The sequence below is a fragment of the Dendrobates tinctorius genome, unplaced genomic scaffold, assembly GCF_039654945.1.
Source record: "Dendrobates tinctorius isolate UK_male_01 unplaced genomic scaffold, ASM3965494v1 ptg000129l, whole genome shotgun sequence".
NCBI classification, from domain to species: domain Eukaryota; kingdom Metazoa; phylum Chordata; class Amphibia; order Anura; family Dendrobatidae; genus Dendrobates; species Dendrobates tinctorius.
Window position 1 is genome coordinate 1,381,781 of NW_027361797.1, and position 25,340 is coordinate 1,407,120.

At 41.7% G+C, this 25,340-nt stretch overlaps 1 protein-coding gene across 5 annotated transcripts in view; it reads left to right on the forward strand.

Annotated features, from left to right (window-relative positions):
• KATNIP (katanin interacting protein) overlaps positions 1-25,340 on the forward strand; it is a 268,939-nt gene that overhangs the window by 67,625 nt on the left and 175,974 nt on the right. For 4 of the 5 annotated variants that reach the window (XM_073542765.1, XM_073542766.1, XM_073542767.1 and 1 more), the window contains 2 exons: positions 11,318-11,524; positions 16,747-16,884. In XM_073542765.1, coding sequence (XP_073398866.1) covers positions 11,318-11,524; positions 16,747-16,884 — 345 coding nt within the window. The remainder of the gene's footprint in view (positions 1-11,317; positions 11,525-16,746; positions 16,885-25,340) is intronic. The other variant, XM_073542769.1, reaches the window with a different exon arrangement.

Here is a 25,340-nt window from a genome sequence, read left to right on the forward strand (position 1 = left end):
ATATACGGTATTATACTTTCTTTTGATGTTTATTGTCTGGTATACATGTAATCTCCTATAGATGGCTTACTTGGAGTGGTTTGATAATGGTTCTGGCCATACTTTCTACTTTTGAGATGTACCTCAGGACATATATAAGAATTGTGTATGTACTACTAAATATGGTTTTATAAAATTATATAACTAGGCTTTATTTATATATACCAACTTTCTTTTTTTTTTATATATTTATACCAGGTGTCCCCTTTTCCCACCTGTGTTGTCTCATTATTATCGCATTTTATTTTTGTTCTATATGTATAGATTCTAAATAAATGTGATTTATTATTTTTTTTTAATTTATTTTGGCTTTCATTTTTTCTAAATTTCTGTTATTGTGAAGGGTATAACTGCAATAATTTTCTTGGAGAAATACTTCATGACGAAAGTGGGTCCACCCTCACATTTTTGTAAATATTTTTATATCTTTTCATGGTACAACACTGTAGATATGACACTTTGAAACAATGTAAAGCAGTCAGTGTGTAGATTGTATAACAGTGTAAATTTGTTGTGCCCTCTAAATAACTCAACACACAGCCGTTAATGTCTAAATCGTTGTCAACAAAAGTGAGTATACCCCAAAGTCAAAATGGCCAAACTGTGCCTAAGTAGCCTTCCCCCAGTGTCATGTGACTTATTAGTTTTACAAGGTCTCAAATGTGAATGGGGAGCAGATGTGTTAAATTTGTATCGCTCTCATACTGGTCACTGGAAGTTCAACATGGCACCTCATGGCAAAAAATGCTCTGAAGATCTGAAAAAAAGATTGCCAACACCCTGAAACTGAGCTGCAGCACTTTGGCCAAGACAATACAGCGGTTTAACAAGACATGTTCCACGCCGACCTGGCCTCGCCATAGTCGACCAAAGAAGTTGAGTGCACATGTTCAGCGTCATAGCCAGAGGTTTCATTTTCAAAATGGATCTAGGAGTGCTGCCATCGTTGCTGCAGAGGCTAAAGGGTGGGGGGATCATCCTGTCAGTGATCAGACAATACGCCGTACTCCATCAACTTGGTTGCATGGCTGTTGTCACAGAAGGAAACCTCTTCTAAAGATGATGGACAAGAAGGCCTGCAAACAGTACCAGTAATTCATGTCTTTAGTCTGCAGCAAACTATGTCCTGTGGTCTGATGAGACCAAGATAAGATTATTTGTTTCAGATTGTGTCAAGTGTGTGTGGCGGGCAACCAAGTGAGGAGTACAAAGATGTGTGTCTTCCCTACAATCATGCATGTTGGTGGGAGTGTTATGATTTGGGGCTGTATGAGTGTTTCTGGCTGTGAGGAGCTACAGCTCATTGAGGGAACCATGAATGCCTACATGTAGTGTGACATACTGAAGCAGAACATGATTTCCTCCCTTCGGAAACTGGGCTGCTAGGCAGTATTCCAACAGGATATTGACCCCAAACACACTTCCAAGACTATCACTGCCTTGCTAAAGAAACTGAGGGTAAAAGTGCTGGACTGGCCAAACATGTCTCCTGACCTAAACCCTATTGCGCATCTGTGGGGCATCATCAAACGGAAGATGGAGAAGCGCAAGGTCACTAACATCCACCAGCTCCGTGATGTCTTCACGGAGGAGCGGAAGAAGAAGAGGATTCCAGTGGCAACCTGGGAAGCTCTAGTGAGCTCCATACCCAAGAGAGTTAAGGCAGTGTTTGAAAATAATGGGGGCCACACAAAATATTAACATTTTGGGTACAATTTGGCCATTTTTACTTTGGAGTGTGTACTCACTTTTGTTGACAGTGTTTTAAACATTAATGGTTATGTCTTGAGTTTTTTAGAGGGCACTCCAAATTTGCACTATTATACAAGCTGTGCACTGACTACATTGTATCAAAGTATAATATCTCCAGTATTGTCCCATGAAAAGATATAATAAAATATTTACAAAAATGTGAGGGATGTACTCCTTTTTGTGATATTGTTTGTGTGTACGTATATACAGTAAAAAATTTGGACACCCCTAGCCATAATTACTGTTATTGTGAACAGTTAAGCAAGTTGAAGATGAAATGATCTCTAAAAAGCATAAAGTTAAAGATGACACATTTCCCTTGTATTTTAAGCAAAATACATATCATTTTATCATTTTTTTTTTTACATTTTAAAAAATTACAAAAAGGAAAATGAGCTAATACAAAAGGCGTGCCCAAACATTTACATTCCCGTGTGTGTGTGTATATGTATGTAATAAATTTACTTTATTATTCCAAAGGCTTAGACTGTACATGCAATGGTTTTCCTTAGGGCTCATACTCATCTGTGAGGAAAATGGACTAGTGCAATCTGATTAAAAAAGTCAGATTGCACTCTGACAAATGTTAAGCTATGAGTCACAGCTTATCTGCATGGTTTTTTTTGCTTGTTTTTTTGTTAAGCCAAAATCGGACTGAGAAAATTGCAGCATGCTGTGATTGTCCTCGTATCTCGGGCGAGACTCTCCAATGCAAGTCAGTGGGTGCGAGAAAAAAATTGTACGGTACTCGGACCATGCGAGTGCTGTTCAATTTTTTCACACCGGTGTCCTTTGAAAAAGTTGTCAATTCATCTGCCACATACAGTAAACTCCGTGTGTTCCAACAGAATAGAAGATGTATGCACATAGATTAGATAGATATAAAGATGTCAGTCACATATATAAGCAGTACAGTGCTTGTGTAGTTTATGGTACATGTATTTTTTCACTTACTAAATTATTTTCTGAAAAAAATCCCCTGACACTTTATTAAGCAGCGGACAGCTGGGCACAGATGTTTATAGCCTGAGAAGGGGGTAATACCCATGGAGTTTCACAGGCTATTAATATCAGCTCATACTGCATCCTAAGCCTTTACTGGTTATTAAAATGGGGAGCACCCCCCAAAAAATGTATGGTCCCCCTATAATTAATAACCAGCAAAGGCTAGGCAGACAGCTGCAGGCTGATATTAATAGCCTAGGCAAGGGCCATGGATATTGGCCCCCTCCCAGACTAAAAATATCAGCTCTCAGCCACCCCAGAAAAGGCGCATCCATAAGATGCACCAATTCTCTTACTTAGCCTCACTCTTCCCACTTGCCCTGGTGCAGTGGCAAATGGAGTGATATTTAGGGGGGTTGATGTCACCTCTGTATTGTCAGGTGACATCAAGCCCAGAGGTAAGTAATGGAGAAGCGTCTACAAAAGGCCCCCATTACTAACCCCGAAGTGATATTGTATAAAAACCACACCCAGAATAAAGTCATTTTAATTGAAAGCATGACACAGACTCCTTTAATTAATTAAACCATACTTATGTCATCACCCAGTCCACTGAAGCCAGTGTCCCCTGTAACAGTATTAAAATAATAAACAACCATATTCCTTACCTGTCTGCCAAGAAGATAATAATCCATTTGTCCAGCGATGGGTCTAGCTCTGCTACATCTAGATGGCAGGCTGCATTGTTGCATAATGTGACTATACAGCCTGTCATCTAGCAGAGACACTGAGTTCTGCGTGCTTGATCAGCGCCTCGTGGTAAATTCCTTTCACCTTACTGACGTCACCGCGAGCGTGAGAAAGTTCACACACTCGCGGTGCTGTCAGAAAGGTCCTGCGAGTTCACAGCCCGTTAACTCAGTACAATTCACTCACGTCAGCACAAACACCGTTGCAACATTTCCCATGGTGCTCACACTGACATCCGTGAGTTGAACGGAGTTCATTGATTGTTTTAGGCGTCAGGTTTCTGTGTCTGCTCTGCAGGAATCCAGAGCCTCGCATTTTGCGGTCTCCTGCTGTCTTTCTACTGCAGAGGAGATTACTTTGCAGCAGACCGCTCCAGAGACTAAGTCCTTCTGTGCTCCTACTGGGTATGCTCACGAGGCGATCTCCCATTGGAGATCGGGAGTCATGTGCCCAGGTCCTGTTCCAGATCTCATTGGTCAATCTCGGAGATCTGGAAGGTCCCGCACGGCTATAAAAAGTGCGGATGGCCATTCCGCCATGCGCTAGTATAGACTATACTGCTATGTGTGAATGGTGACGGATGTATGATTCTGGTGACTGACTTATTATGAAACCCCTTCCCTCTGATATTACGCATGTGGTTAGGGAATTAGTTCAGTAGTCTGCGCCAGTCTGTGGCAAGCCTTAGGCCACTGTGCACACCGCACCTCTGCGCTAGCGTCCGACATAGCGCCTGTTTGTAGCTGTGTCTTCCAGTGGCAGTGCCCTGCGCCGCGCTGCAGTTGCAGCCCTTCTTGGCATTCGTAGTAGCGACGCCGCACACACGGTAGGTCTAGATGGACGCAGCCCATCTGTCTTAGTTCCTGCTCCTGTGACCTTATACCGTGTGTGCATTTATCTGAGGCCTGTGACTCTAACAGGCTCAGCCTTTTGTATGTTTTTGTTGCGGCGCCTCTGTGTGTGAACAGAGCCCGCTCTGCGCACTTCTGGTGAAGTTGAACCCGTGCGCATTATATCGCCATATTGCTCGTCTGCCATTACTCAGCAGCGGTTGTAACACCTACTGCACGGCGGACCCCGAGCGGCGAACGCACTTTATTATTATTATTTTTATTTTGTGCGTTCCGCCGTTCCTAACGGGTTGTGAACTTGCAAGACCTTTCTGACGACACCGCAAGCTTGTGAACTTTTTCATGCTCGCTGTCACGTCAGTGAGGTGAAATGAAACAGCGCATTGTCTCTGGATAGCAGGCGGAATAGTTGCATCATGCAACATTGCAGCCTACCCTCTAGATGTAGCAGAGCTAGACTAGTCGCAGGACAAATGGATTATCTTCTCGGTGTACAAGTGAGGAATATTGTTTATTATTTTAATTGTGTTACACGAGACCTTAGCTTCAGTGGACTGGGCGATGACGTGGGTATGGTTTAATTTAGTTTCATTTAAGGAGTCTGTGTCATTCTTTCAATTAAAGGACTTTATTCTGTGTGTGTTTGTGTGTGTTTTTATACAATATCACTATGGGATCATCCTACTGTATATTACTTATCACTGTCGCATTACACTAGGCATCATAATGTGATCATAATTACTTGCGTGACACAATGATGTAGCTACTACATATAGTGAACTTTTGGTGTGTTCCGCATCCTAGCAGGATTTTTCAAAGAGGCCCCAGATGTCATTTTAGTTTGAGACCCCTTGTTTAGGAAAAATGTAAATTGCAATGTATGAAAAACAGGCTGTAAGTGGCAGCTTCACGTTAGAGTACATACAGTCATTTGTAAAAGTTTGGGCACCCCTATTAATGTTAACCTTTTTTCTTTATAACAATTTTGTTTTTTGCAACAGCTATTTCAGTTTCATATATCTAATAACTGATGGACTCAGTTATATTTCTGGATTCAAATGAGGTTTATTGTACTAACAGAAAATGTGCAATCTGCATTTAAACAAAATTTGACCGGTGCAAAAGTATGGGCACCCTTATCATTTTCTTGATTTGAACACTCCTAACTACTTTTTACTGACTTCCTGAAGCACTAAATTGGTTTTGTAACCTCATTGAGCTTTGAACTTCATAGCCAGGTGTATCAAATCATGAGAAAAGGTATTTAAAGTGGCCACTTGCAAGTAGTTCTCCTATTTGATTCTCCTATGAAGAGTGGCATCATGGGCTCCTCAAAACAACTCTCAAATGATCTGAAAACAAAGATTATTTAACATAGCTTTTCAGGGGAAGGATACAAAAAGTTGTCTCAGAGATTTAACCTGTCAGTTTCCACTGTGAGGAACATAGTAAGGAAATGGAAGAACACAGGTACAGTTCTTGTTAAGCCCAGAAGTGGCAGGCCAAGAAAAATAGCAGAAAGGCAGAGAAGAAGAATGGTGCCCAAACTTTAACATATGACTGTATGTCAAACTCTGGCCTGCAGGCTGACTCTCCCATCATTCCCCCTCTGGGTCTGATGTTTCAGCACAAGTGGCATGATGACTTTACTATGTAGGACTCATTGTATTGAGCACAATGTGGGGCCCATTATACTGTATGGAGCACTATACGGGGCCATTATACTGTATGAAGCACTATATGGGGGCCATTATACTGTATGGAGCACTATGTGGGGTATTATACTGAATGGAGCACTATGTGGGGCCATTATAATGCATGGCAGTTAATGCAGAAGGACTATGTGAGGCCCATTAACCTGTATCGAGGGTTATGTGGGATTCATAATAATGTGTGGAGAGCTGTGTGTGCATTACAGTTGGAGAATTATACTGTGATGGGGTCATCAGTCTTTGTCTAGGAGACTGAGGAAGGTACAGTAGCATCATCATACTGTGTGTATGAAGTGTACTGTGGAGGAAATCACTGTATTATTCAAAGTTTTTTTATACTTTTGTTATTATATATTAAAATTAGGCCATTGGGGGCCATGTGGGTTTTACTTCTCTTACATAAAATATTATATTATTCCTATATTTTACTGGCCTTTACATAGTGTTGAGGTTTCCTACTCTGAGTGAGATAGTGATTATTGCTTCATTCAGTGTTTGGAAACAGACTTTTTATATCTGTAATTAACAATAAAGATTATTGAATGGATGAAAAAGTAATGCATTTTGGTCATTAATGTAATATCCAGAATGTTGTGAAATTTCTCATAGCATAATTATAAAATTAGAACCTTATTTCAAAGATGTGTGGGTGTACAATCTGCATCGTGTATTCCAGGAAAAGGAAAAAAATCATCTGAATGAAATAATAAACCCCATAACCTTTCAGGCATCGAGCGTCTCATATTGTATTGCTGGAGAGAAGATATTTGTTACATCTTGCATCATTCTTTAACAAAGAAAGAACAAACCTTATGTGGAGCTGTGTGCCCTTATCATGCATTCAGCCAAGTACAATGATTCACATAAGTGTAGGTATATATCTAGAGTGGATGAAAAGCAAAATAAAAGAGCACAGGTGTAATCTAAGTGCAATTGCGGAGAGAGTGTATTCGATAGTCACTTGGACAAAGCATCAATGCTGTTTGGACATAGACTTTTGCATGCCTCATGCAAAGTCATTTTTCTGATAATAAAGAATTTGGATGTGATGATCCCATGATTACGGGAAGAGATTTTTTAAAGTACAATATTACATATAACGTTAAAGGTTTGTGTTCAAAATTGGTTTATTAGAAGTATTAGGACACCGACAGGAGCTGTTACCATATCTCATTCTTTATCCATAGGCATTAGTATGGAACTATCCCCCCTCCCCACTTGTTTTGCATCTATAAACAGCTTCCACTCTTCTGGAAATGTTTTCTACAAGATATTGAGGGTGTGTTTGTTGGAGTTTTACCCTTTCATCCTGAAGAGCATTTGTGAGGTCAGACCATTTCCAATCTAGTCCCAACAGTGTTGGATGGAGTTGAGGCAGGGCTCTGTGCGGCCAACCATGTTCCTCCACACCAAAGCCCCACTACTATTTCTTTTTGTCACACTGTGATGGTCTTCAGTAAGGAAGGGGGACCTCAAACTGTTCCTGGAACTGGGACCCTAACTATCCCTGTACTGGGGGTACTCTTCGAGGTAGAGAGGTGCGAGTTTCTGACCTTACTGTGCTCCTGTTGAACCCTGATGTGTCCCCACCCCAAGAGGCATGGGACAGAAATATAAGGTAAAGAAGACACAAAGACTAAACTAGGATAGCAAAGCCTCTATCCTACAAAATCACTAGCCAACAATAGGGAGGAGAATAGGGACAGGGAGGAATAAACTAAAACTAAATGGGAACAGGGACCAGGAGATAAACACACAGGTATTACAGCAAACTACAGATCACTACTACAACAACTCCAGCCATTTAGCTTTAGCACACAGCACAGGAAGACAAATCTTTCACCGGCAGGTACAAGAAGGTCTAGCAAGTTTTTATAGGAAAAGGTAATGACCAGATCAGAAGCAGCTGAAATGGAGCTGCATGTTTCTGACCAGCATATAAAAGGGTCATTAACCTCTTCAGCACCAGGAGAAACTAAATCCATTTAATATGGGACACAAATCGCACCATCTCTAAAGAAGACCTGCAATTCATTACCCGACGTGACCGTTTAACTCCAAGTCTTACAGGGGGACGAGACACCCTCGTGACACGTCATGGGCCTTGCTTTGTGCACGGAGTCAGCCATCATGTGCGGGGAAAGTCGCTCATCAGCCCACATCAAAGGCAGGGACACAACTTATGACATAAGTATATGTCCTTTGCCATAAAGGGATAAAAGTACGATCAGCCCTTTGAAGTAATTTATATTAACATTCTGGTCATAGGAAGATAATAAAATGATACCTTGAACTCTGTGATCCGATATCTTATTCCAGAGGAATTCACATTTTTCTTATATGTAAATGAGCTGTTCAGGATTATGGGTCGGACATTTATCTGTATGAGAATCTGCCTCCAGAGGTTATTTACATGAAATGGGAAGTTACTGTAAGGTACCCATGGCGGTAGCCTTGAGCGATATGCTGCTCCTCCACGCCATGGTACTTTACAAACAAACGCTGTCCCAGTCTATATGTGTTGTGAAGTTTGCTTTGCACTTAGGCTTCTGCTGCATCAACGTCCTTAACTCAGCCGCACACATGAAGGGATACACGATTCTTTTTAACAAGTTCAATTTTACTGGACAGTTCAAGCACATCAGTCTTTAACACACAGTATCTGGCACACCACCCTCCAGTTCCATCAGCACAGTATATTTCAAGCGTTTGCTTACGTTCAACTCAAACTATACGTAGCATTGAACATCTTGTCAGCACCAGGGATTTCCCGTCCTGCCCCACAGCTCTCTAAATCCTTACATCTCCCTCTCAAGTTTTCCGGTGGAGGTCAAGAAAAGGCTCAGAAGACCAAGCAAAATTTTTGTGAGAACTGCTCGTAGGATTGCTAGAGCGATAAATCAGAACCCCCCGCTTGACTGCAAAAGACATGCAGAAAGATTATGCAGACTCTGAAGTTGTGGTACATTGTTCTGTTCAGAGACGTCTGCACAAATATGGCCTTCATGGATGAGTCATCAGAAGAAAACCTCTCCCGCATCCTCCCCATAAAATTCAGCATCAGAAGTATGCAAAAGACATTGTAAACAAGACTAATACATTTGGGAAACAAGTCCTGGGGACCAATGAAATTAAAATAGAATTTTTTAGCCACAATGATCAAAGGTATGTGCGGAGAAGAGGGCACAGATTTTCGGGAAAAGAACATCTCGCCAACCATTAAGCATGAGGGTGGATCAATCATGTTTTGGGCTTGTGTTGCAGCCAATGGCAGAGGGAAGAATGTTTTAAATGAAATTTCAAATAACCCTTGATGCAAACATAACACCATCTGTTAAAAAATATGAAGTTGAAAAGAGAATGGCTTCTACACATGGATAATGATCCTAAACACAAGTATAAAATCCACAATAGACTACCTCAAAATGCGCAAGCTGAAGGTTTTACAATGGCCCTCAAAGTCCCTTGATCTGAACATCATTAAAAATCTATGGCTATGCCTTAAAATAGTAGTGGATGCAATACGGACTTAGGAATCTCACAGAACTGGAAGAATTTTCCAAGGAAGAATAGATGAAAATCCCACATACAAGAAAGACTGTTGACTGGCTACAAAAAGCATTTACAAGCTGTAATACTTGTAAAAGGGTGGCTACTAGATATTAACCATGCATGGTGCGCTAACTTTTGCATCTACCCATTTTCCTTTTTGTAATTTTTAAAATATAAAACATGGCAATATACAATTTTTTTGGCCTAAAATGCAAAGGGAATGTGTCATCTTTACTTTAGGCCTTTTAGAGAGCATTTCATCTTCAAATTGCTTAACTGTTCACAATAACAGTAATTTTGACCAACGGTGCCCAAACTTTTACATGCCACTGTATGGAAGGGATTAAGGCACATTTCTCTTGCCTAGTTCTGACTGTAGGCCCTGGATGTTACAGGAAGGTCTGCAGGAAATTTGATACAAATGCATGCTGCCAGAACTATATGTACTCCCATGTGACTCCAGCACACTGCACCTTGAATTTTGTCTAGTCACAAGCCTCAAATTTACTCTAACTAAACCAGGAAGTGATTATCTTCTTTACTTGACCCAACCCACTCCTACACTGGGCTGGACTCAAACATCTAATTGTATACTACACTATTCCTATTACTGTACACTAATCATCTATTCTAATGTTTCTATCTATCACTGCCTAAGTTCTAGCATATTTTCTACACTTTCTCTACCCCTGAGCTGAGTGTACCAAAGTTACTTTATGCCTTAGGTTACAGTACCCACACAACAGCCTCAGTACTTAAAACACTCTGCACATTTCACATTACACAATAAAATGCAATGCAGCTGCAAATCAATATCCACTCATTTAACCCGAAATTCTTTCTGGGTGCCGGACAAAAAAATCTCAATCTCTCTCTCTCGCTCTCTCTCTCTCTCTCCGTCCTTTTGGCGGATTTTGACTGATGCAAAAAACTGAAGTGTGAAAGAGGCCTAAGACTACAGTTTGACTCCTTACGTGCAAATTCTTTGAAGCTCTCTGAGCTCTGCTGTGTTGCAACAATATTGCAACCCCATGAGATAAAGCTGAAACACTGAGAGGAACCTACAGATGTGTCAGTTATAACCACACACAGCTCTGCAGTGAGATCAGGAGAGCAGAGAGCTGCCATCAGACTGGTAATGCCTCATGTAAAATAATCTCTGGAGGCAGATTCTCATCCATATCACTGTCAGACCCATAGATCCGAACAGCTCATTTACATATAAGAAAACATAGATTTCTCTGGAATAAGACATTGGATCGTAGCTATCCTGGTGTTATTTTATTCCGCTTCCAATGTCCTACGTGCCCATATAGACGTCTTGGGAGGGTTGATCCTACTGACCGATTTGCTTTATTGCTCCGGCATTTCAGAGACAATATAGTTACGAGATCTGGCTCCTCCCAGCGTCCCTCTATTAATTACCTACAGCGGTGCTGGGACAACAGACTCTGGACTAGTCTCATCTACAGCTATTGTCCTCGGCTGGATCTTTAAAGTATATTCTCCTTGAAACACCGGAGCATTTTAGAGACAGATATACGTGGTTGCAACAAGACTCTGATCCATAATTGCTGTGGTTTGGGCAGCATGAAACATGTGACGTTTCTGTTTAAGAGTTGTGTACTTTTGGCCATATAATACATCTGTATCAGTTGACATTTATTTTTATGTCATTGAATGCTAATTCCTTATTTTACTGTTTTTTATTTTTAGGTCTGTTCACCTCCAGCAGAAAGAGACGCTATATACATAACAGTGGAAATTATATCCAACTGGGGGAATCCTTACACTGTCGGGTTAACAGAGATTCAGTTCTTCAATATGAAGGATCAGAAGATGTTCGTCTCCCCTCATGATGTGGACATTAGAAATGCTGCTTTTCCTGGAGACCTTCATTGTTTGGTTAATGGAAAATTTCAGGTAATGTTGTTTTTAATAAATATTGCAACTTAAATACGGTAATTAGGTTTTTATTATTCATGAACTTATCCACTAAGTAAATCGCATTCTACTTCTCACTGACTAATCACAGTTGACTCTAAACACCTTAGAGAAAAGTTAGCTTCCAGTCTGGGGGTCCCCTGAATGTCCCACCACAGATGCTGTCGGGAGAAAGAAGGATTGAACACCTTAAATTTTGAAGTCCCGTCCTTTTGTTATTCCAGGAGTTGATCTACCGCTAGAAAACTCATTTACCAAAAAATTCTATGGGAAGACACAGCAGAGCTCAGAGAGCTTCAAAGAATGTGCATGTAAGGAGTCAAACTGTAGTCTTAGGCCTCTTTCACACTTCAGTTTTTTGCATCAGTCAAAATCCGCCAAAAGGACGGATGGCGGATCCGTTTTAGTACTGATGACAACGGATGCCACTTGTCCGTTTTTTTTTTACGGATCCGACAAATGAAGAATTTTAAAGGAATCGCAGCCTGGAAAAGGAGAGAGAGAGAAAAGCTGAGAGACCAAGGGAAGAAGCCCACGCGAAACGCGCGTCGGGGCACAGTGTGCGGACGTTTGTGACAGTTATGGGTAAGAACTACTGACTGGGGTTATGACCCACTGACGGATAGGTGAGGGATCACTGGGTCATTTGTACACCTCACTAGGGGGTTTTTCACGCCTCTACCTATCTTTGTCTCTGGGGCCTCATTTATACTGCGGCACTGGCTTTCTTTATATAAGTCTGATATACCCTACTGTCTAAAATACTGCACTAGTGTTGCACCTTGGTCTCTCAGCTTTACACTCTGCTATAATATTGTACATTGATCATGTCTTAATGTGTAATGCAATTTATCTAGATGTAATGAATCTAATAAAATAATTGGGATATTTTTTTACACATGGATTTAGACTCCTTTCTTTCTCTTTGTTTATACGGTTGATGGAGTTTTCCTGTTGCTAATGCTAGTTGTTGGTGGTGTTTTTTTCCCTGACCACTACTCTTTGTAATGATTTGTGCCATTGAGATATTGTATTATAGGAACTCAGAACCATAAGGGGTCTTTGGGAAGAATACTGAGGGTGTCAATCGTGACACCTCAGCCTAGTGAGTCTGAGTTTCAAAGTGTGGACAGATGGTCATTGTAGTGCTTGTTACTATCGGGAGAGGAGTAGTTGGAAACACAAAGTATTAAAAAATGCAAGGTGCTTGCCGCTAAATTAGTCCACCGTCCAGTCACAGACCAGCAATTTTAATATTATAATTTAGGCCATCCTGGAAACCTGAGCCCAGGACCCGGCATATAAAAAGATGGGTCACACAATAATAATAATAATAATTTTTATATAGCGCCAACATGTTCCGCAGCACTTTACAGTTTAACAGTTTCAAAACACAAGTAGTAACAGCTTTAACAATACAATAATTTAAGCAAAATTACAAGCTTACAATCTACAATGAGGTGGGGGAGATACAAAGTACAGGTGTGTATTTACAATGGTGTATTTACAATGATGGTCCAGCCATCTGGAGGGAGTGAGGGATGGAGGGATGGATGGAGATAGTGAATGGGCTACACACGCACACTTACACATAGAATGACTTTGATTAGTGAACGTGATAGGCCGCTCTGAACAAATGTGTTTTGAGGGAGCGTCTGAAACTATGCAAATTGTGGATAGTCCTAATTTCTTGGGGTAGAGCATTCCAGAGGATTGGCGCAGCGCGGGAGAAGTCTTGGAGTCGAGAGTGGGAGGTGCGGATTAGTGCAGAGGTTAGTCGAAAGTCGTTTGCAGAGCGCAGCGGTCGGTTAGGCCGATAGACAGAAATGAGGGAGGAGATGTAGGGGGTGCTGCACTGTGGAGAGCTTTGTAGGGGAGAACAAGTACTTTGTATTGGGTTCTATAATGAATGGGCAGCCAATGTAAGGACTGGCGAAGAGCGGACACGTCCGAGTACCGATTATCCAGATAGATGACCCTGGCTGCTGCTTTAAGTATGGACTGGAGAGGGGATAGTCGAGTAGGTATTCACGTGGGTGTCGACCTGTGCTGATTGTGATCGGTAATTCACTTCTCCTTGCCTCAAGGAAACAGAAGAATAACTTTAGATGGAAACGTTTAGATATTTCTTTTATTTCCACCTCTGTTTTGCATATTTGTGTGTCATTTTATTTTTCGACTTTTATACCTTTTCTTGTAAATACTGTACTTTTTTATATTAAAGCTTAAAACTTGAATAAGCTTGGTCTTTGTATGCTGTGAAGAATCCATAGTCTTTCAGAGAGTGGGTGTCCTTTTTATTTGTCAGACAGTATCATATTTTGGGGACTCATCACCCTGTGTGTTTGATGAGTGGTGTTAGCGTGTTTGTGTAGCCAGGGTGTGTGGACTGTGTCAGGGTGTGATTTATGCTCACTTTATAGCCTAAAACAGAGGTTAAGTACTGGATTTAGTGAGAGGTGATAAATTAACCCTTGCAGGCACCTCTCACATCACGTGCTGTGACATGTGTACGTGACACTCTATATGCGGGCGAGGCGGCCACTATAAAACGTATGTATATGCTGTGTGTCAGCACAGTTTGATTAATGAATACATGAACTTCACTATTGCTATACACCTAAAAATGTGGGGGGTACATAGCTTACTTTTTTTTTTTTAAAGCATAGAAGCCATCCAACCACTCCTTAAATGCCGCTGTTAATTTCTGACACCAGCATTTAAAGCGAGCGAACCATGAGATGGAGCGCAGCATACCAGGAACCTGACGGCTTTTCCGCAACACGATCACCGGGTGCCAATGGGTTCACATGGCAGCCATGCCTGTAATGATGGCGCTGCTCTGACTGGCGATCATAGGAGACTATGATTTTTCTATATACGTCAGTACAATATTGTCTTTTGCGGTATACAGTATATCTAATACTGCTCAGGCACGTTCCTGCTTTCTCTGCTCTTTCCTGTAATATGATGTAGGTATTGTATTGTACAGGTAAGCTGTGCTATTGCAGAATTCTTAACACTTGCAAGGATGATCTTTAATAAAAAAAAAAAAAATGTGTCAAAACACTTTTAGAAAATAAGTGAATTTTATTCATTTTTTTATATGAGAAAAAAGATAATCAATTTTACAAGAGAGAGGAAGGGCTTTGTTAAAAGCATGGTTTGAGGAGGGCTGATATTACAATAATATGAATAATATGAACCATGTGAGCAACCAATATATTCTACCATTACAAGTGAAGACTTCCTATTTCACGATCATATTGATTGCTCGTCGACATATGTAGTTTACCTACTGGACTGCAAGTGCGACCTACAGCACATGGGCCGAACGCAGCAAACCTGGGGACAATGGATCAATAAACATCTGTGCAATACAACAACGGCTTGTTACTGCAAAGTGTCTCCAGACATTTAATGCTGCATCACCATAAAGGTTTCTCTAGTAGAAAGATTATACGTATTGAGCATAGAAGTGTAAGTGTAAATAATAGATTTAGCAAATTGAAATCCCGCAAATCCTATTGGAAATATAAATTCCAATATTTAGCTTCAAATCCATGGAGTGAAACTGTGGAATCAATCTGGTAATAAATATATGAAGCCTCAAAACCAGCTGGGTCATTATGATCTGCTCATTTTTCTTTCTTCTTCTTATATAAGTGGTTCTTTTACATTATTGGCTCTTCTATACCATACATTCTCATATTAGAAGCCTCTTCGCCTTCATCGCAGCTAGTTTTTTAAATTGGCGGCTGCACCCACTAGACAGGTTCTGGCCGGGAGTTTGTATATCGCGTACTTGACTGCGATTCCTCACAGTTAATAGCGTGTCATTGTGTGGTCTGGGAAGATTCACAAATCTGCAGTCACACAGAGACACTGCAGACTTGTCATTCTAGACCGGACAGCCTTTAACATATACACTGGGATGATGTTTAGAAAACACAGTTAACTACGCTATTCGAAACATCAGGCGCCGTCATTGTTTGCCATATGTCAGATCCGGCACGCTTTTTCCTTTTTTTGTTTTTTTTTCCGCTACTGTGATGGAACACAAACCTGTGCTTATCTAGCTCAGACATGATGTAAAGCCAGTCTTAAAAAGCTTCCACGTACATTAACACAGAAATAAATAGAAAATGACTTTTGTCAATTTCAAATTATGTCAGTGACTATTGTGGTTTTTCTTGGTTTAACAGAAGAATGCCAACAATTTGGTCCATACATGTCTATAGAGCTTGTCCAAGGCAATCTGACATGAGAGGACCTTCTACCAATGATTGTATCACCTTGATCAAACATGTTGAACTAGACATCATATTTGTCTTTTTTTGAATGTTTCTTGAATAGGTCTGTGGCTTACTGTACTTCCTATTAATACATTTGTTACCCTTCTCTATGAAAATTGGTCTTTGTGACACCTATAGGAAGTAGCAATCCAAACGGTCAATATCGACCCTTTAACGAGCCTTGTCATATCACTTAGGATAAAAGCCAAACCAGAATCTCAAATTGCAGACACTGTGTTTCGGGGTACTGCTGGTCATCAGTGCAAAGTGTGAGATCTGGTATAGGAGGCACTAGAGTTCTATTCCTCTTCCTCCCTGAAGAGACAATTTGCATATTTTCCAGAGGAGCATTGCGGCTTTAAGTTTCCTCATCTCGGCATGCTTAACATGTCACTCTCTGCAAGGAGAAACAATATGTCTTGGATCCCGGTCAGACGCCTCTCACACAGCCAAACCAGATCTCAGACTTTGCACTGACAAGGGGCAGTACCCTGAAACCCGCAATGTCTGCAAATTGAGATTCTGGTTTGGCTTTTATCCTAAGTCATGTGACAAGGCTCGTTAAAGGGTCGACATTGACTTTTAGGAATGCTACTTCCAATAGGTGGCACCTCGGCGTGCTTATCATGTCACTCTCCGCAAGGAGAAACGATACTTCTCTTAACCTTCTCTACAAATTCCGTACCCTCCCTCGTTACATCTCTTTTGACCATTTATTCTCTATAAGCCGAGTGAAGGCATGGTTAATGCTTGTAGTAGTGTATTATTTTGCCTTAGAAGAACAGCGTCTTCATCACGTGAGCGGTAATATCTAGAGTCATTCCCAGATTGCTGTGCTTTGTGGTGATTTTCTAATTCTTCCAAGTTTTTTTTTATTGCAAACAATTCACCTTCCCTCTTCTCCAGACCACAAAGGAAGACTACATGTGGATGTGCCCGTTCCTCCCGCCCGTACAGCTTTACTTTGTAATACGGAATCCATCTAGGTCATGTGAATTTGACATAGGCAAGATGAAGATCTGGAATTATAACAAGACGCTCAGTGTAAGTAGATTCATCTTATTATCTTATTTGCTGACCTGCATTCCCTCCACGTAGAACATAGTAACGCAGAGTAGACAATGACTTTTTATAAACTTTCCTTCGTTCTCCGAGAATATTTGTAGTTTTTATGCAGTTATATTCTGGGCGCCCATGTGATTTGGAGCAACTGGGTGAGTTAATTCACAATTTATCAAAGAATATTTTTAAGAATTTTTAGAAATATTTATAATGTTGACCTTTTTACTGATTGTTATTAATATTTTTATTGTCATCTGATTTTCATTGACATTTTAATATTGCTTCTAAAGAATTGGTCACTAGTCATGGGCATTTACGATGGTATTGAGAGAATTGAAAGATAAGAAAGAAAAATATAACAATAAAAAAATAGAACATATACTCATCTCGAGGACAATCGCCATTCCAGTGATTATCCGTGCTGTGTCTCTCGACAGTCACATGACTGCTGCAGCTAATTGTTGACTGCTTATAGACTGCAGCGGTCACGTGACACAACAATAACACATGCCCGCAGTTTGTAAGGGGACTTTGGTTTCATTCATTTTTTGGTTGATTCAATCTGGGTCAATTTAGTGTTTAAGAGAGGATTGTCCAGCAGTGGAGAAGCACTTTTATTTGTCACACCGTAGTGTTGTGAATTCGCTTTCTGGCCTACCTCTGGTTACTACTGAAGGTAGTGGAGCTGGTCAAATTGACACTGCGGTTGCGAGTTCTCTTTCTGGGCTCTCTCTGGTGGTTACTGGAGGTAATGGAGCTGATCTGATTAACAGAGGCTTGCCACCTGATAATGAGGACGACGATTGGAGATCTGGGGTTTCAGACTGGATTTAAGACAGCCGACTCCCTCTATCCCTGCCAGTGATTTTCTTCCTGCCTCCTAAGGTCATAGTTTCCAGCTCAGTCCCTGCATGTTCAGCTAACTGTTCATTTGCTATTCTTTTTTACATTTGATCTGGTTTTGTCTATTTCAGTTTTGTGTGGGTCAGCCAGCTCCGGCTGGGGCTGTGCTGAATCACCATCCATATGTTACTGTTTGTGCCAGTTTGTTTTTGTACCTTATTAGATTGGCCTCTTTTTGCTCTGCATTCAGAATGTACCAGAGTGCTGATATAGTGGGCGAAGTCATGCGACTTCAGTATTTTTTGCGTCAGACGTGTTGGACTTTTTTGCAGGTTTTTTTGCGTGATTGCAGACAGTGTCTTTCCTTTCCTGTCCTGTCTAGTCAGTGTGGGCCCCATCGTTTTCTCAGTGTATTTTCCTAGCTGCGTTTGTGTTTTCATCTTGTCTCACCGACAATGTGTGTTTGGGGGCTATCTATTCCTTTGGGGTCTGCTCTGGGGCAGTTTAGATTTCCCCTTTCTTGCTTTAGGCTTAGTTAGCTCTCCGGCTGTGTCGAAGCATCTAGGATCATCGTAGGTACGCTCCACGGCTACTGCTAGTTTTGTGGATAGGATCAGGGGTCTGCAATCCGCTTAGTTACCAACCTCTCTGGTTTTCTGTGGCTTAGCTTGGGCTTGCTCTCCTCCTCGGTGACCCAATCATAACACTGTAGGCCATTTTCACACATCTGTGAAATACAGATTTTTCTATGTGCAATAGACACATTAGAAGATAATCGGCATCAGGGGCGCAGTCAGATCTCCGCCTCTTCATCATAGCTCATCCAATTGTTTTTGATATGGTGCACTTACAGTATATGGCGCTGAGTCTGACACCAGTAGGTTGAACTTGAAGGACTGTGGATATCGGGTGATACCAGATGATGATCAATGTGTAGCAGTCACTGCCAGATACTGAAAAAATGTTCCGATTCACAATTTGTCTACATTCACACTATTGCAAAATTTGTTTATATTTTTACATATGTTTAATGCTGAAATTAAAAAAGAATCATGAAAATTCCGCTTTTCAGCCTCCACTCTTACACAAAGAGAAAAAAAAACAAATAATAGAAAGCGATTGTATGTCGTATGTGCCCACTAAAATGTATGTGTATAAAGGTCAGGGCACAAATAACAATCCCTCACCCAGCTCTGTAGATGGAAAAATGAAAAAAAAATTACAAGTATTAGAAAATGGCGACAAAATTATATTTTCTTAATTTTTACTTACAAATTTTCATAGTTTTTTAACAAAACCGAACTTATCCAGTTACTTTATGTCACCAAGTCATTTTTACAGCACAATAAATGCCACAAGAGCAATTCTCAAAAAATAATGGCAAAATTACAGAGGGACCGAATTTATTTTGATTTTCAATTTTTACGCATTCTGATTTTTTTCTCATTTTACCATAAATGGTGTCATTAAAAGTTACATCTCCGACAAAAGAAAAAGCTCTCCTTTTTCCATTCATAAGCCATCCTTTGGTTATTTGGATGGAAAAATAAAAAGTAAAGTTATGGATCTTGAGACAAGAGAAAAAAAAACAAATAATAGAAAGCGATTGTATGTCGTATGTGCCCACTAAAATGTATGTGTATAAAGGTCAGGGCACAAATAACAATCCCTCACCCAGCTCTGTAGATGGAAAAATGAAAAAAAAATTACAAGTATTAGAAAATGGCGACAAAATTATATTTTCTTAATTTTTACTTACAAATTTTCATAGTTTTTTAACAAAACCGAACTTATCCAGTTACTTTATGTCACCAAGTCATTTTTACAGCACAATAAATGCCACAAGAGCAATTCTCAAAAAATAATGGCAAAATTACAGAGGGACCGAATTTATTTTGCTTTTCAATTTTTACGCATTCTGATTTTTTTCTCATTTTACCATAAATGGTGTCATTAAAAGTTACATCTCCGACAAAAGAAAAAGCTCTCCTTTTTCCATTCATAAGCCATCCTTTGGTTATTTGGATGGAAAAATAAAAAGTAAAGTTATGGATTTTGAGACAAGAGAAGAAAAGCAAAAGGTTCTAGGGTAGTTAAGGGGTTAAAGGGTCAGTAACGCCAATGCCCAGGTGCCTGAGTTTTGGCAGGTTGGCTTGTCAATTTGTTAAGTTGCAGCTGTCTAAGGTGTGTTGTTCTTGATTATTCCTGTTAGGACGCATGCAGATGACCATAGTTTTGGTCCAAGTGTGATCCGTCAAAACATTGGTCCGAGTGACTCTGATGTTGTTCAGTGAGGTGGTGCTCATGTCTGATTGTCATGGCTGAAAGCAGTGGCTGTAACAGTGTTCCCCAACTCTGGTCCTCAGGGCCACCAATGGGTCATGTTTTCAGGATTTCCTTAGTATTGCCAGGTGATAATTACATTCTGGATGGGCAAGAATTCAATCACCTGGGCAGTACTAAGGAAATCCTGAAAACATGACCCGTTGGTTGCTCCTGAGGGCCAGTGTTGGGGAACACTGGGCTGTAAGCATGCCTAGACACTGACTCGCGGTGCAGTGCGTCAGTGTGGAGCCAGCTTTTAGTTAAAGTGCTGGGGTGTCTTTCCCTTTCTCCTAGCTGCCGTCCAGCACCTTCATAATGCTACTATTCGGGAGATTAACCCTATATCTGCAGGTTAATAGCATTATCCGATTCGCTTGAAATCTTCCTCAACCCACCTGCCGTCTGCCAATAAGTCCTGGCTGTAGCCTTGATACCGTGTTCCGGTGCTTGTCTTCCAATTCCTCACAAGACTTTAGAAACAAAGACTAATCCAGGGATAACAACCAAGGGATTCCTTAAAAAAAGTCCACACCCTCTTGAGGTCATTAAGGGTAAAGAGCTCACAATCCCTTGATCATTGGAATTGGTTGATCAACTTTGAAATCTCTAATCATCATTGGTCGTGCCAAGGTAGACGACACTGGCCCGCTGAGCCCAGTAATTAGCTAAAACAATTACATGGCAGCCAGCCATGTCGGCAAAGACCCCCAGGGTGTAGCGACGAGGTGGTACTGGAGCTTCGGGGGATAAGTAACAATCATTTTGGTATCTTCTAGGATATAAACAGTCAATGTTTTAGCCCTCACAACTGGTAAATGTTCCGTTTCAGTCTAATATATTCTGTATTATTGTGTGGGCCAAAAATTTCCTCCATTAAAAGGGCTATCCGGGCCTTTTTTTTTACAATGTGCCTAAGAACTAACATGTGGGTAGTTGCTAACTAAATGCTTGTTGTGCTCTTCGATGATCTCTGCCAGCACAAAGCAGTCACAAACTGCTTCTGCTGGTGATCCAGTTGCTTCCGCCGACCTCATGGGCTTGACTGCCGATGTCATGCTGATTGACAGCCTGCTGCCTATCTGCGGGAAGCTGGCTTCCAATCCACATGACATCTTGTTCGACAGAGCTGCTCTGTTGTCGTAGAGCAGTTGAATCATCTGCAGCAGCTGTTGGAGATTGCTCAGAGCTGGTGCTGGCTAGAACAGGCAGGTAGTTAGAAATACCTGCCTGTTTCTCCCTAAGCACATAGTAAATAAAAAAGTCTATGCAACCAAGCCGATTGTCAACTGAATCTGACAGTATTGATGGATTTGTCCGTCACTCTGTGTATAAGGTGCTGGTCAACTGATCGTCAGGGAAGATATCAATTGGCATGTCCTATGTTAGGCTGGTTTCACATTAGCGCTTTTTAAGCGCACGCACGGCCGGGGGTAGCTCCGCCCCCGAGCCGGCTCTCTGCCCGGCGTGCCCGCCCCTTGCTTGTAGCGCCGCCTCCTAGCGGACAGCGGCGCCTGCGATCGGCGCACCCTATCTTTAGCATAGGGTGCGCAGATCGTGCGCAGGCCGTGCGCTAGTTGCGCTTTGACCTGCGCTGCGCACTTTTGACGGTGCGCCATGCGCGCCAAAATCCGAAAAGTTCGATTTTGGCGCGCACCGTCAAAAGTGCGCAGCGCAGGTCAAAGCGCAACTAGCGCACGGCCTGCGCACGATCTGCGCACCCTATGCTAAAGATAGGGTGCGCCGATCGCAGGCGCCGCTGTCCGCTAGGAGGCGGCGCTACAAGCAAGGGGCGGGCACGCCGGGCAGAGAGCCGGCTCGGGGGCGGAGCTACCCCCGGCCGTGCGTGCGCTTAAAAAGCGCTAATGTGAAACCAGCCTTAGACTGCCGATCGTATTGTACTCCTGCAGATAAGCTGCCAGAAAAGATATTTATTGGCGGCTTCCTCATAGAGAACACAAGAAAAAGGGGGAGACAGGGCGCTTCCAATGCGTAGGTCTGTATGGAAAGTAGATGAGTGCACAGCAATTGTTAGGCTCACCTGATAGGGTTGTGAGAGTCACAACACCTATAATCGCATAAAACAGCTGCAGCAGTCTGCACGAGGTCCAAGGACTTGGTACAAAGAGAAGGCTGGTAGTGCAATAAGAGACTGCGCTGCTGTGGTAGAATTCAAGATATCTTTATTGCCAACGTGTTTCCTGAGCCAGTCCCAGCTCACTTCATCAGGGCATCATAGAGAACACAGGAACACTCGGCTCGACAAGTACTCCTGTGCATGGAGACGTCAGACAAGATGGCTGTAAGCCGAACGATCGTCCAAAGCAGGGGTCCCCAACCTGTAGCTCGGGAGCCACATGTGGCTTGCAGTCCCATGAATTGTGGCTCACGACTGTCTGCCAGCTTGGTGCATTATGTCCAGGTCTAGCAAACAGGTATGAAGAGAGCATCTCAAAATGGTGAATTTTGTGAGTAACCCTGCACAGAAGTGCAGATGTGGATGCACATTTACTGGTCTTGTGGTTTAGAGATGTTTGAGGTATGGTACGCTGGAGGACGGTACTTCCTGTCAAAGGAATTTCTCAAAGCTGGATGTGACAGTGCGTTGGGAGTCCTTGATGGGAGAATACTGAATGGGGGTATTGTGAGAACCCCTGCATCTCAGTGTACTGATTGGAGTGATTTCTGTGGAAAAGCTTTGGTTATCATTAACATGTAATGGGGGCTTTGGTTGACACCACTTTGAAGGTGGTGGGAGCTGGATGTAGCTCGCGCCCCTCTCTCTAAGCCGACTGTGGCTCTGAAGGTCCGAAAGGTTGGGAACCACTGGTCCAAAGCATCGATCAACCGGCAGCCATGTAATGTGTATGCCAGCTTTAGTAGTTATAACAAGTTTTATGGTAGATCTCAAATCCTGACCATTTTCGATGCTTTCTTTTCTAGATTTGTGGAAATATTTCCTATTGTCGTTATATTAGGCTTTTCTTTGCGTCTGAATTTAAAAGAAATGTATTATGTAAATGCATGTATTTCAGGAAGAAAAGAGTTCGGTTATCTAACTGATGCTTTCAATGGAGCTTATTAAAAGGAAGATTTACGATAATGCCACACAGTCTTTCATTTTGCGGATTTATTATTACAGATTTATCTTGAATTCTTCTACTAATCTTAGGTATTTAGATGTTCCACATCACAAAGATAAGCACTAGGAATATATGAAAGCTTAAAAGCATCTTTTATCGTGCAATCTCTAACATGCACAATTGTATCTTGATTTACATAGCTTTGACTCAAAATTAACAATAGGTTCCCGTGTATTGTCTTTAGTCATTGTAATATGTTAGAACATTCTTCGAAATTTCATACTAGTTACGCATAGCGGTCTGCGTCGATTGGCGTACCGGCTGTGTGCGGATCGGCGGTCGTTTAATAGCCTGGTAAGACAGGGGGACCGCTAAACAGCCTGTAGTAGCTTATTCTGTGAAAGTAGGCTGCTATTGTTCTTGGACAGCGCGGCGCTACGTGTTTGCCGATCAACTTCTCCCCTCTCTGATCTAGGTGATTGATCACTCTCTCCCTATATACACATGGGGTAGACCATCTGTCAATCAGCCAGAGCAGTGGAGGGAGAATACAGCTTGGGAAAATCTGGACTAGTCTCGTCTCTCCTTATAGACCCCATCCAGATCTTGAAACTATGTTTTCTCTGAAACATTTGGAGCATCTCAGAGAAAAGCCGACTTCCCCTGACGAAGCCCTGCTTGCCTGGGCGATACGCGTGGGGCCATGGTTTTCTTCTACTCAGAGCTCTGATTCGGGGGGGGTTGGTCCTGCTACATACACTGCATATCCGGTAAACTAAACCTATTTCCTTCAGGCTTCCATGGGGCCTTTGTCTCCTCCACCTTATTAGCATCTCCAGTTATTGTACTGGCTTATGTGTTATCCTTGAGGGGGGCTCCGTATCATGAGGGTTTTCCCTCTCATTTATGTGGTTAAAACCAGGTTTCTATTTTCCTGGTTTCTATATGTATTATATGCCTCATGAGCCATTAGGTTTAGGGTTCATGTTTTGTCAGATATATGCCATGCATTTTTGTACATATTGGGCCTTAGCTATTTTTCTGAGTAGATATGTGTTGGTTTTAATTGTGTTTTAATATTTTTGTGTGTCAATAAAGCTTGTACCATTATATTGCTTTAATCAAATTATATTGTGGTGTGCATTTCTGTACAGTAGTGCCCTTGTTGTTTTTGTATTCTTGACAGCGCGGAGCTACGTGTTTGCCGATCAACTTCTCCCCACTCGGATCTAGGTGATTGATCAGTCTCTCCCTGTATACACATGGGGTAGACCATCTGTTAATCAGCCAGAGCAGTGGAGGGAGAATTCGACTAGGTAAAATCAGGACTAGTCTCGTCTCTCCTTTATAGACCCCATCCAGATCTTGAAACTATGTTTTCTCTAAAACATTTTGAGCATCTCGGAGAAAAGCCAACTCTGTTGTAATTGTACAGCCAGGTTCTGATTCATGCCACCCGTTGTTTGGGCACCAAGAATTGAGTGACCGGTTCCCTTTAAGAAATGCTATCTGTACTGAATATTGTTCACATATTCAGTATTTGCAGCAGAAAAATCTACTGGAAATACTGTATTGTTTGCAGGAAAACCTTCACGTTAAATGCAGGCATTCTAGCCGTCCTTTTGCATGCTATCTTTTACACGTTTGAATTGGTGAAAAATGCTGAAAGAATTGACGTGCTGGAGACTTGAAACTGCTTCAAAACTTTAAAAAAAGCAACGTGTGCATGAGATTTCACTTTAATGGTACAGTAAAATGCTTAATGTGCAAAGAAACCAGATCACCCTAATGTGACTTCTGCAATCCTCGGCATGGAAGAAGCCACTCTCAGCCAATGTGGCACCAAGCAAATCCAAGTAAGAAAATCCCCCAGCCATGATTTCAAATATAATAATGAATATTATTCCAACAATGTTAAAAAAAAGACATCCATAACGTATATCCAAATTATAATTTGAGTCTTGCGACCCAGTCCTTATTCATGGATGCTCTGAGCAGGGTCTAACAGGCTTTCCATAGCTGGGTGATCCGGATGTCGTCACGACGACCTTAGGTTGCCATGGTAACAATCGGGTCCTCGCAATGACGTCCCTCCCCCCCTTCTAAATGCTGCAATCACATCATTTAGGGGTTTTAAATGGGCTGTGCCCACACGATCGCCGTGACGGAAATTTGTAATTTTGCAGGAAC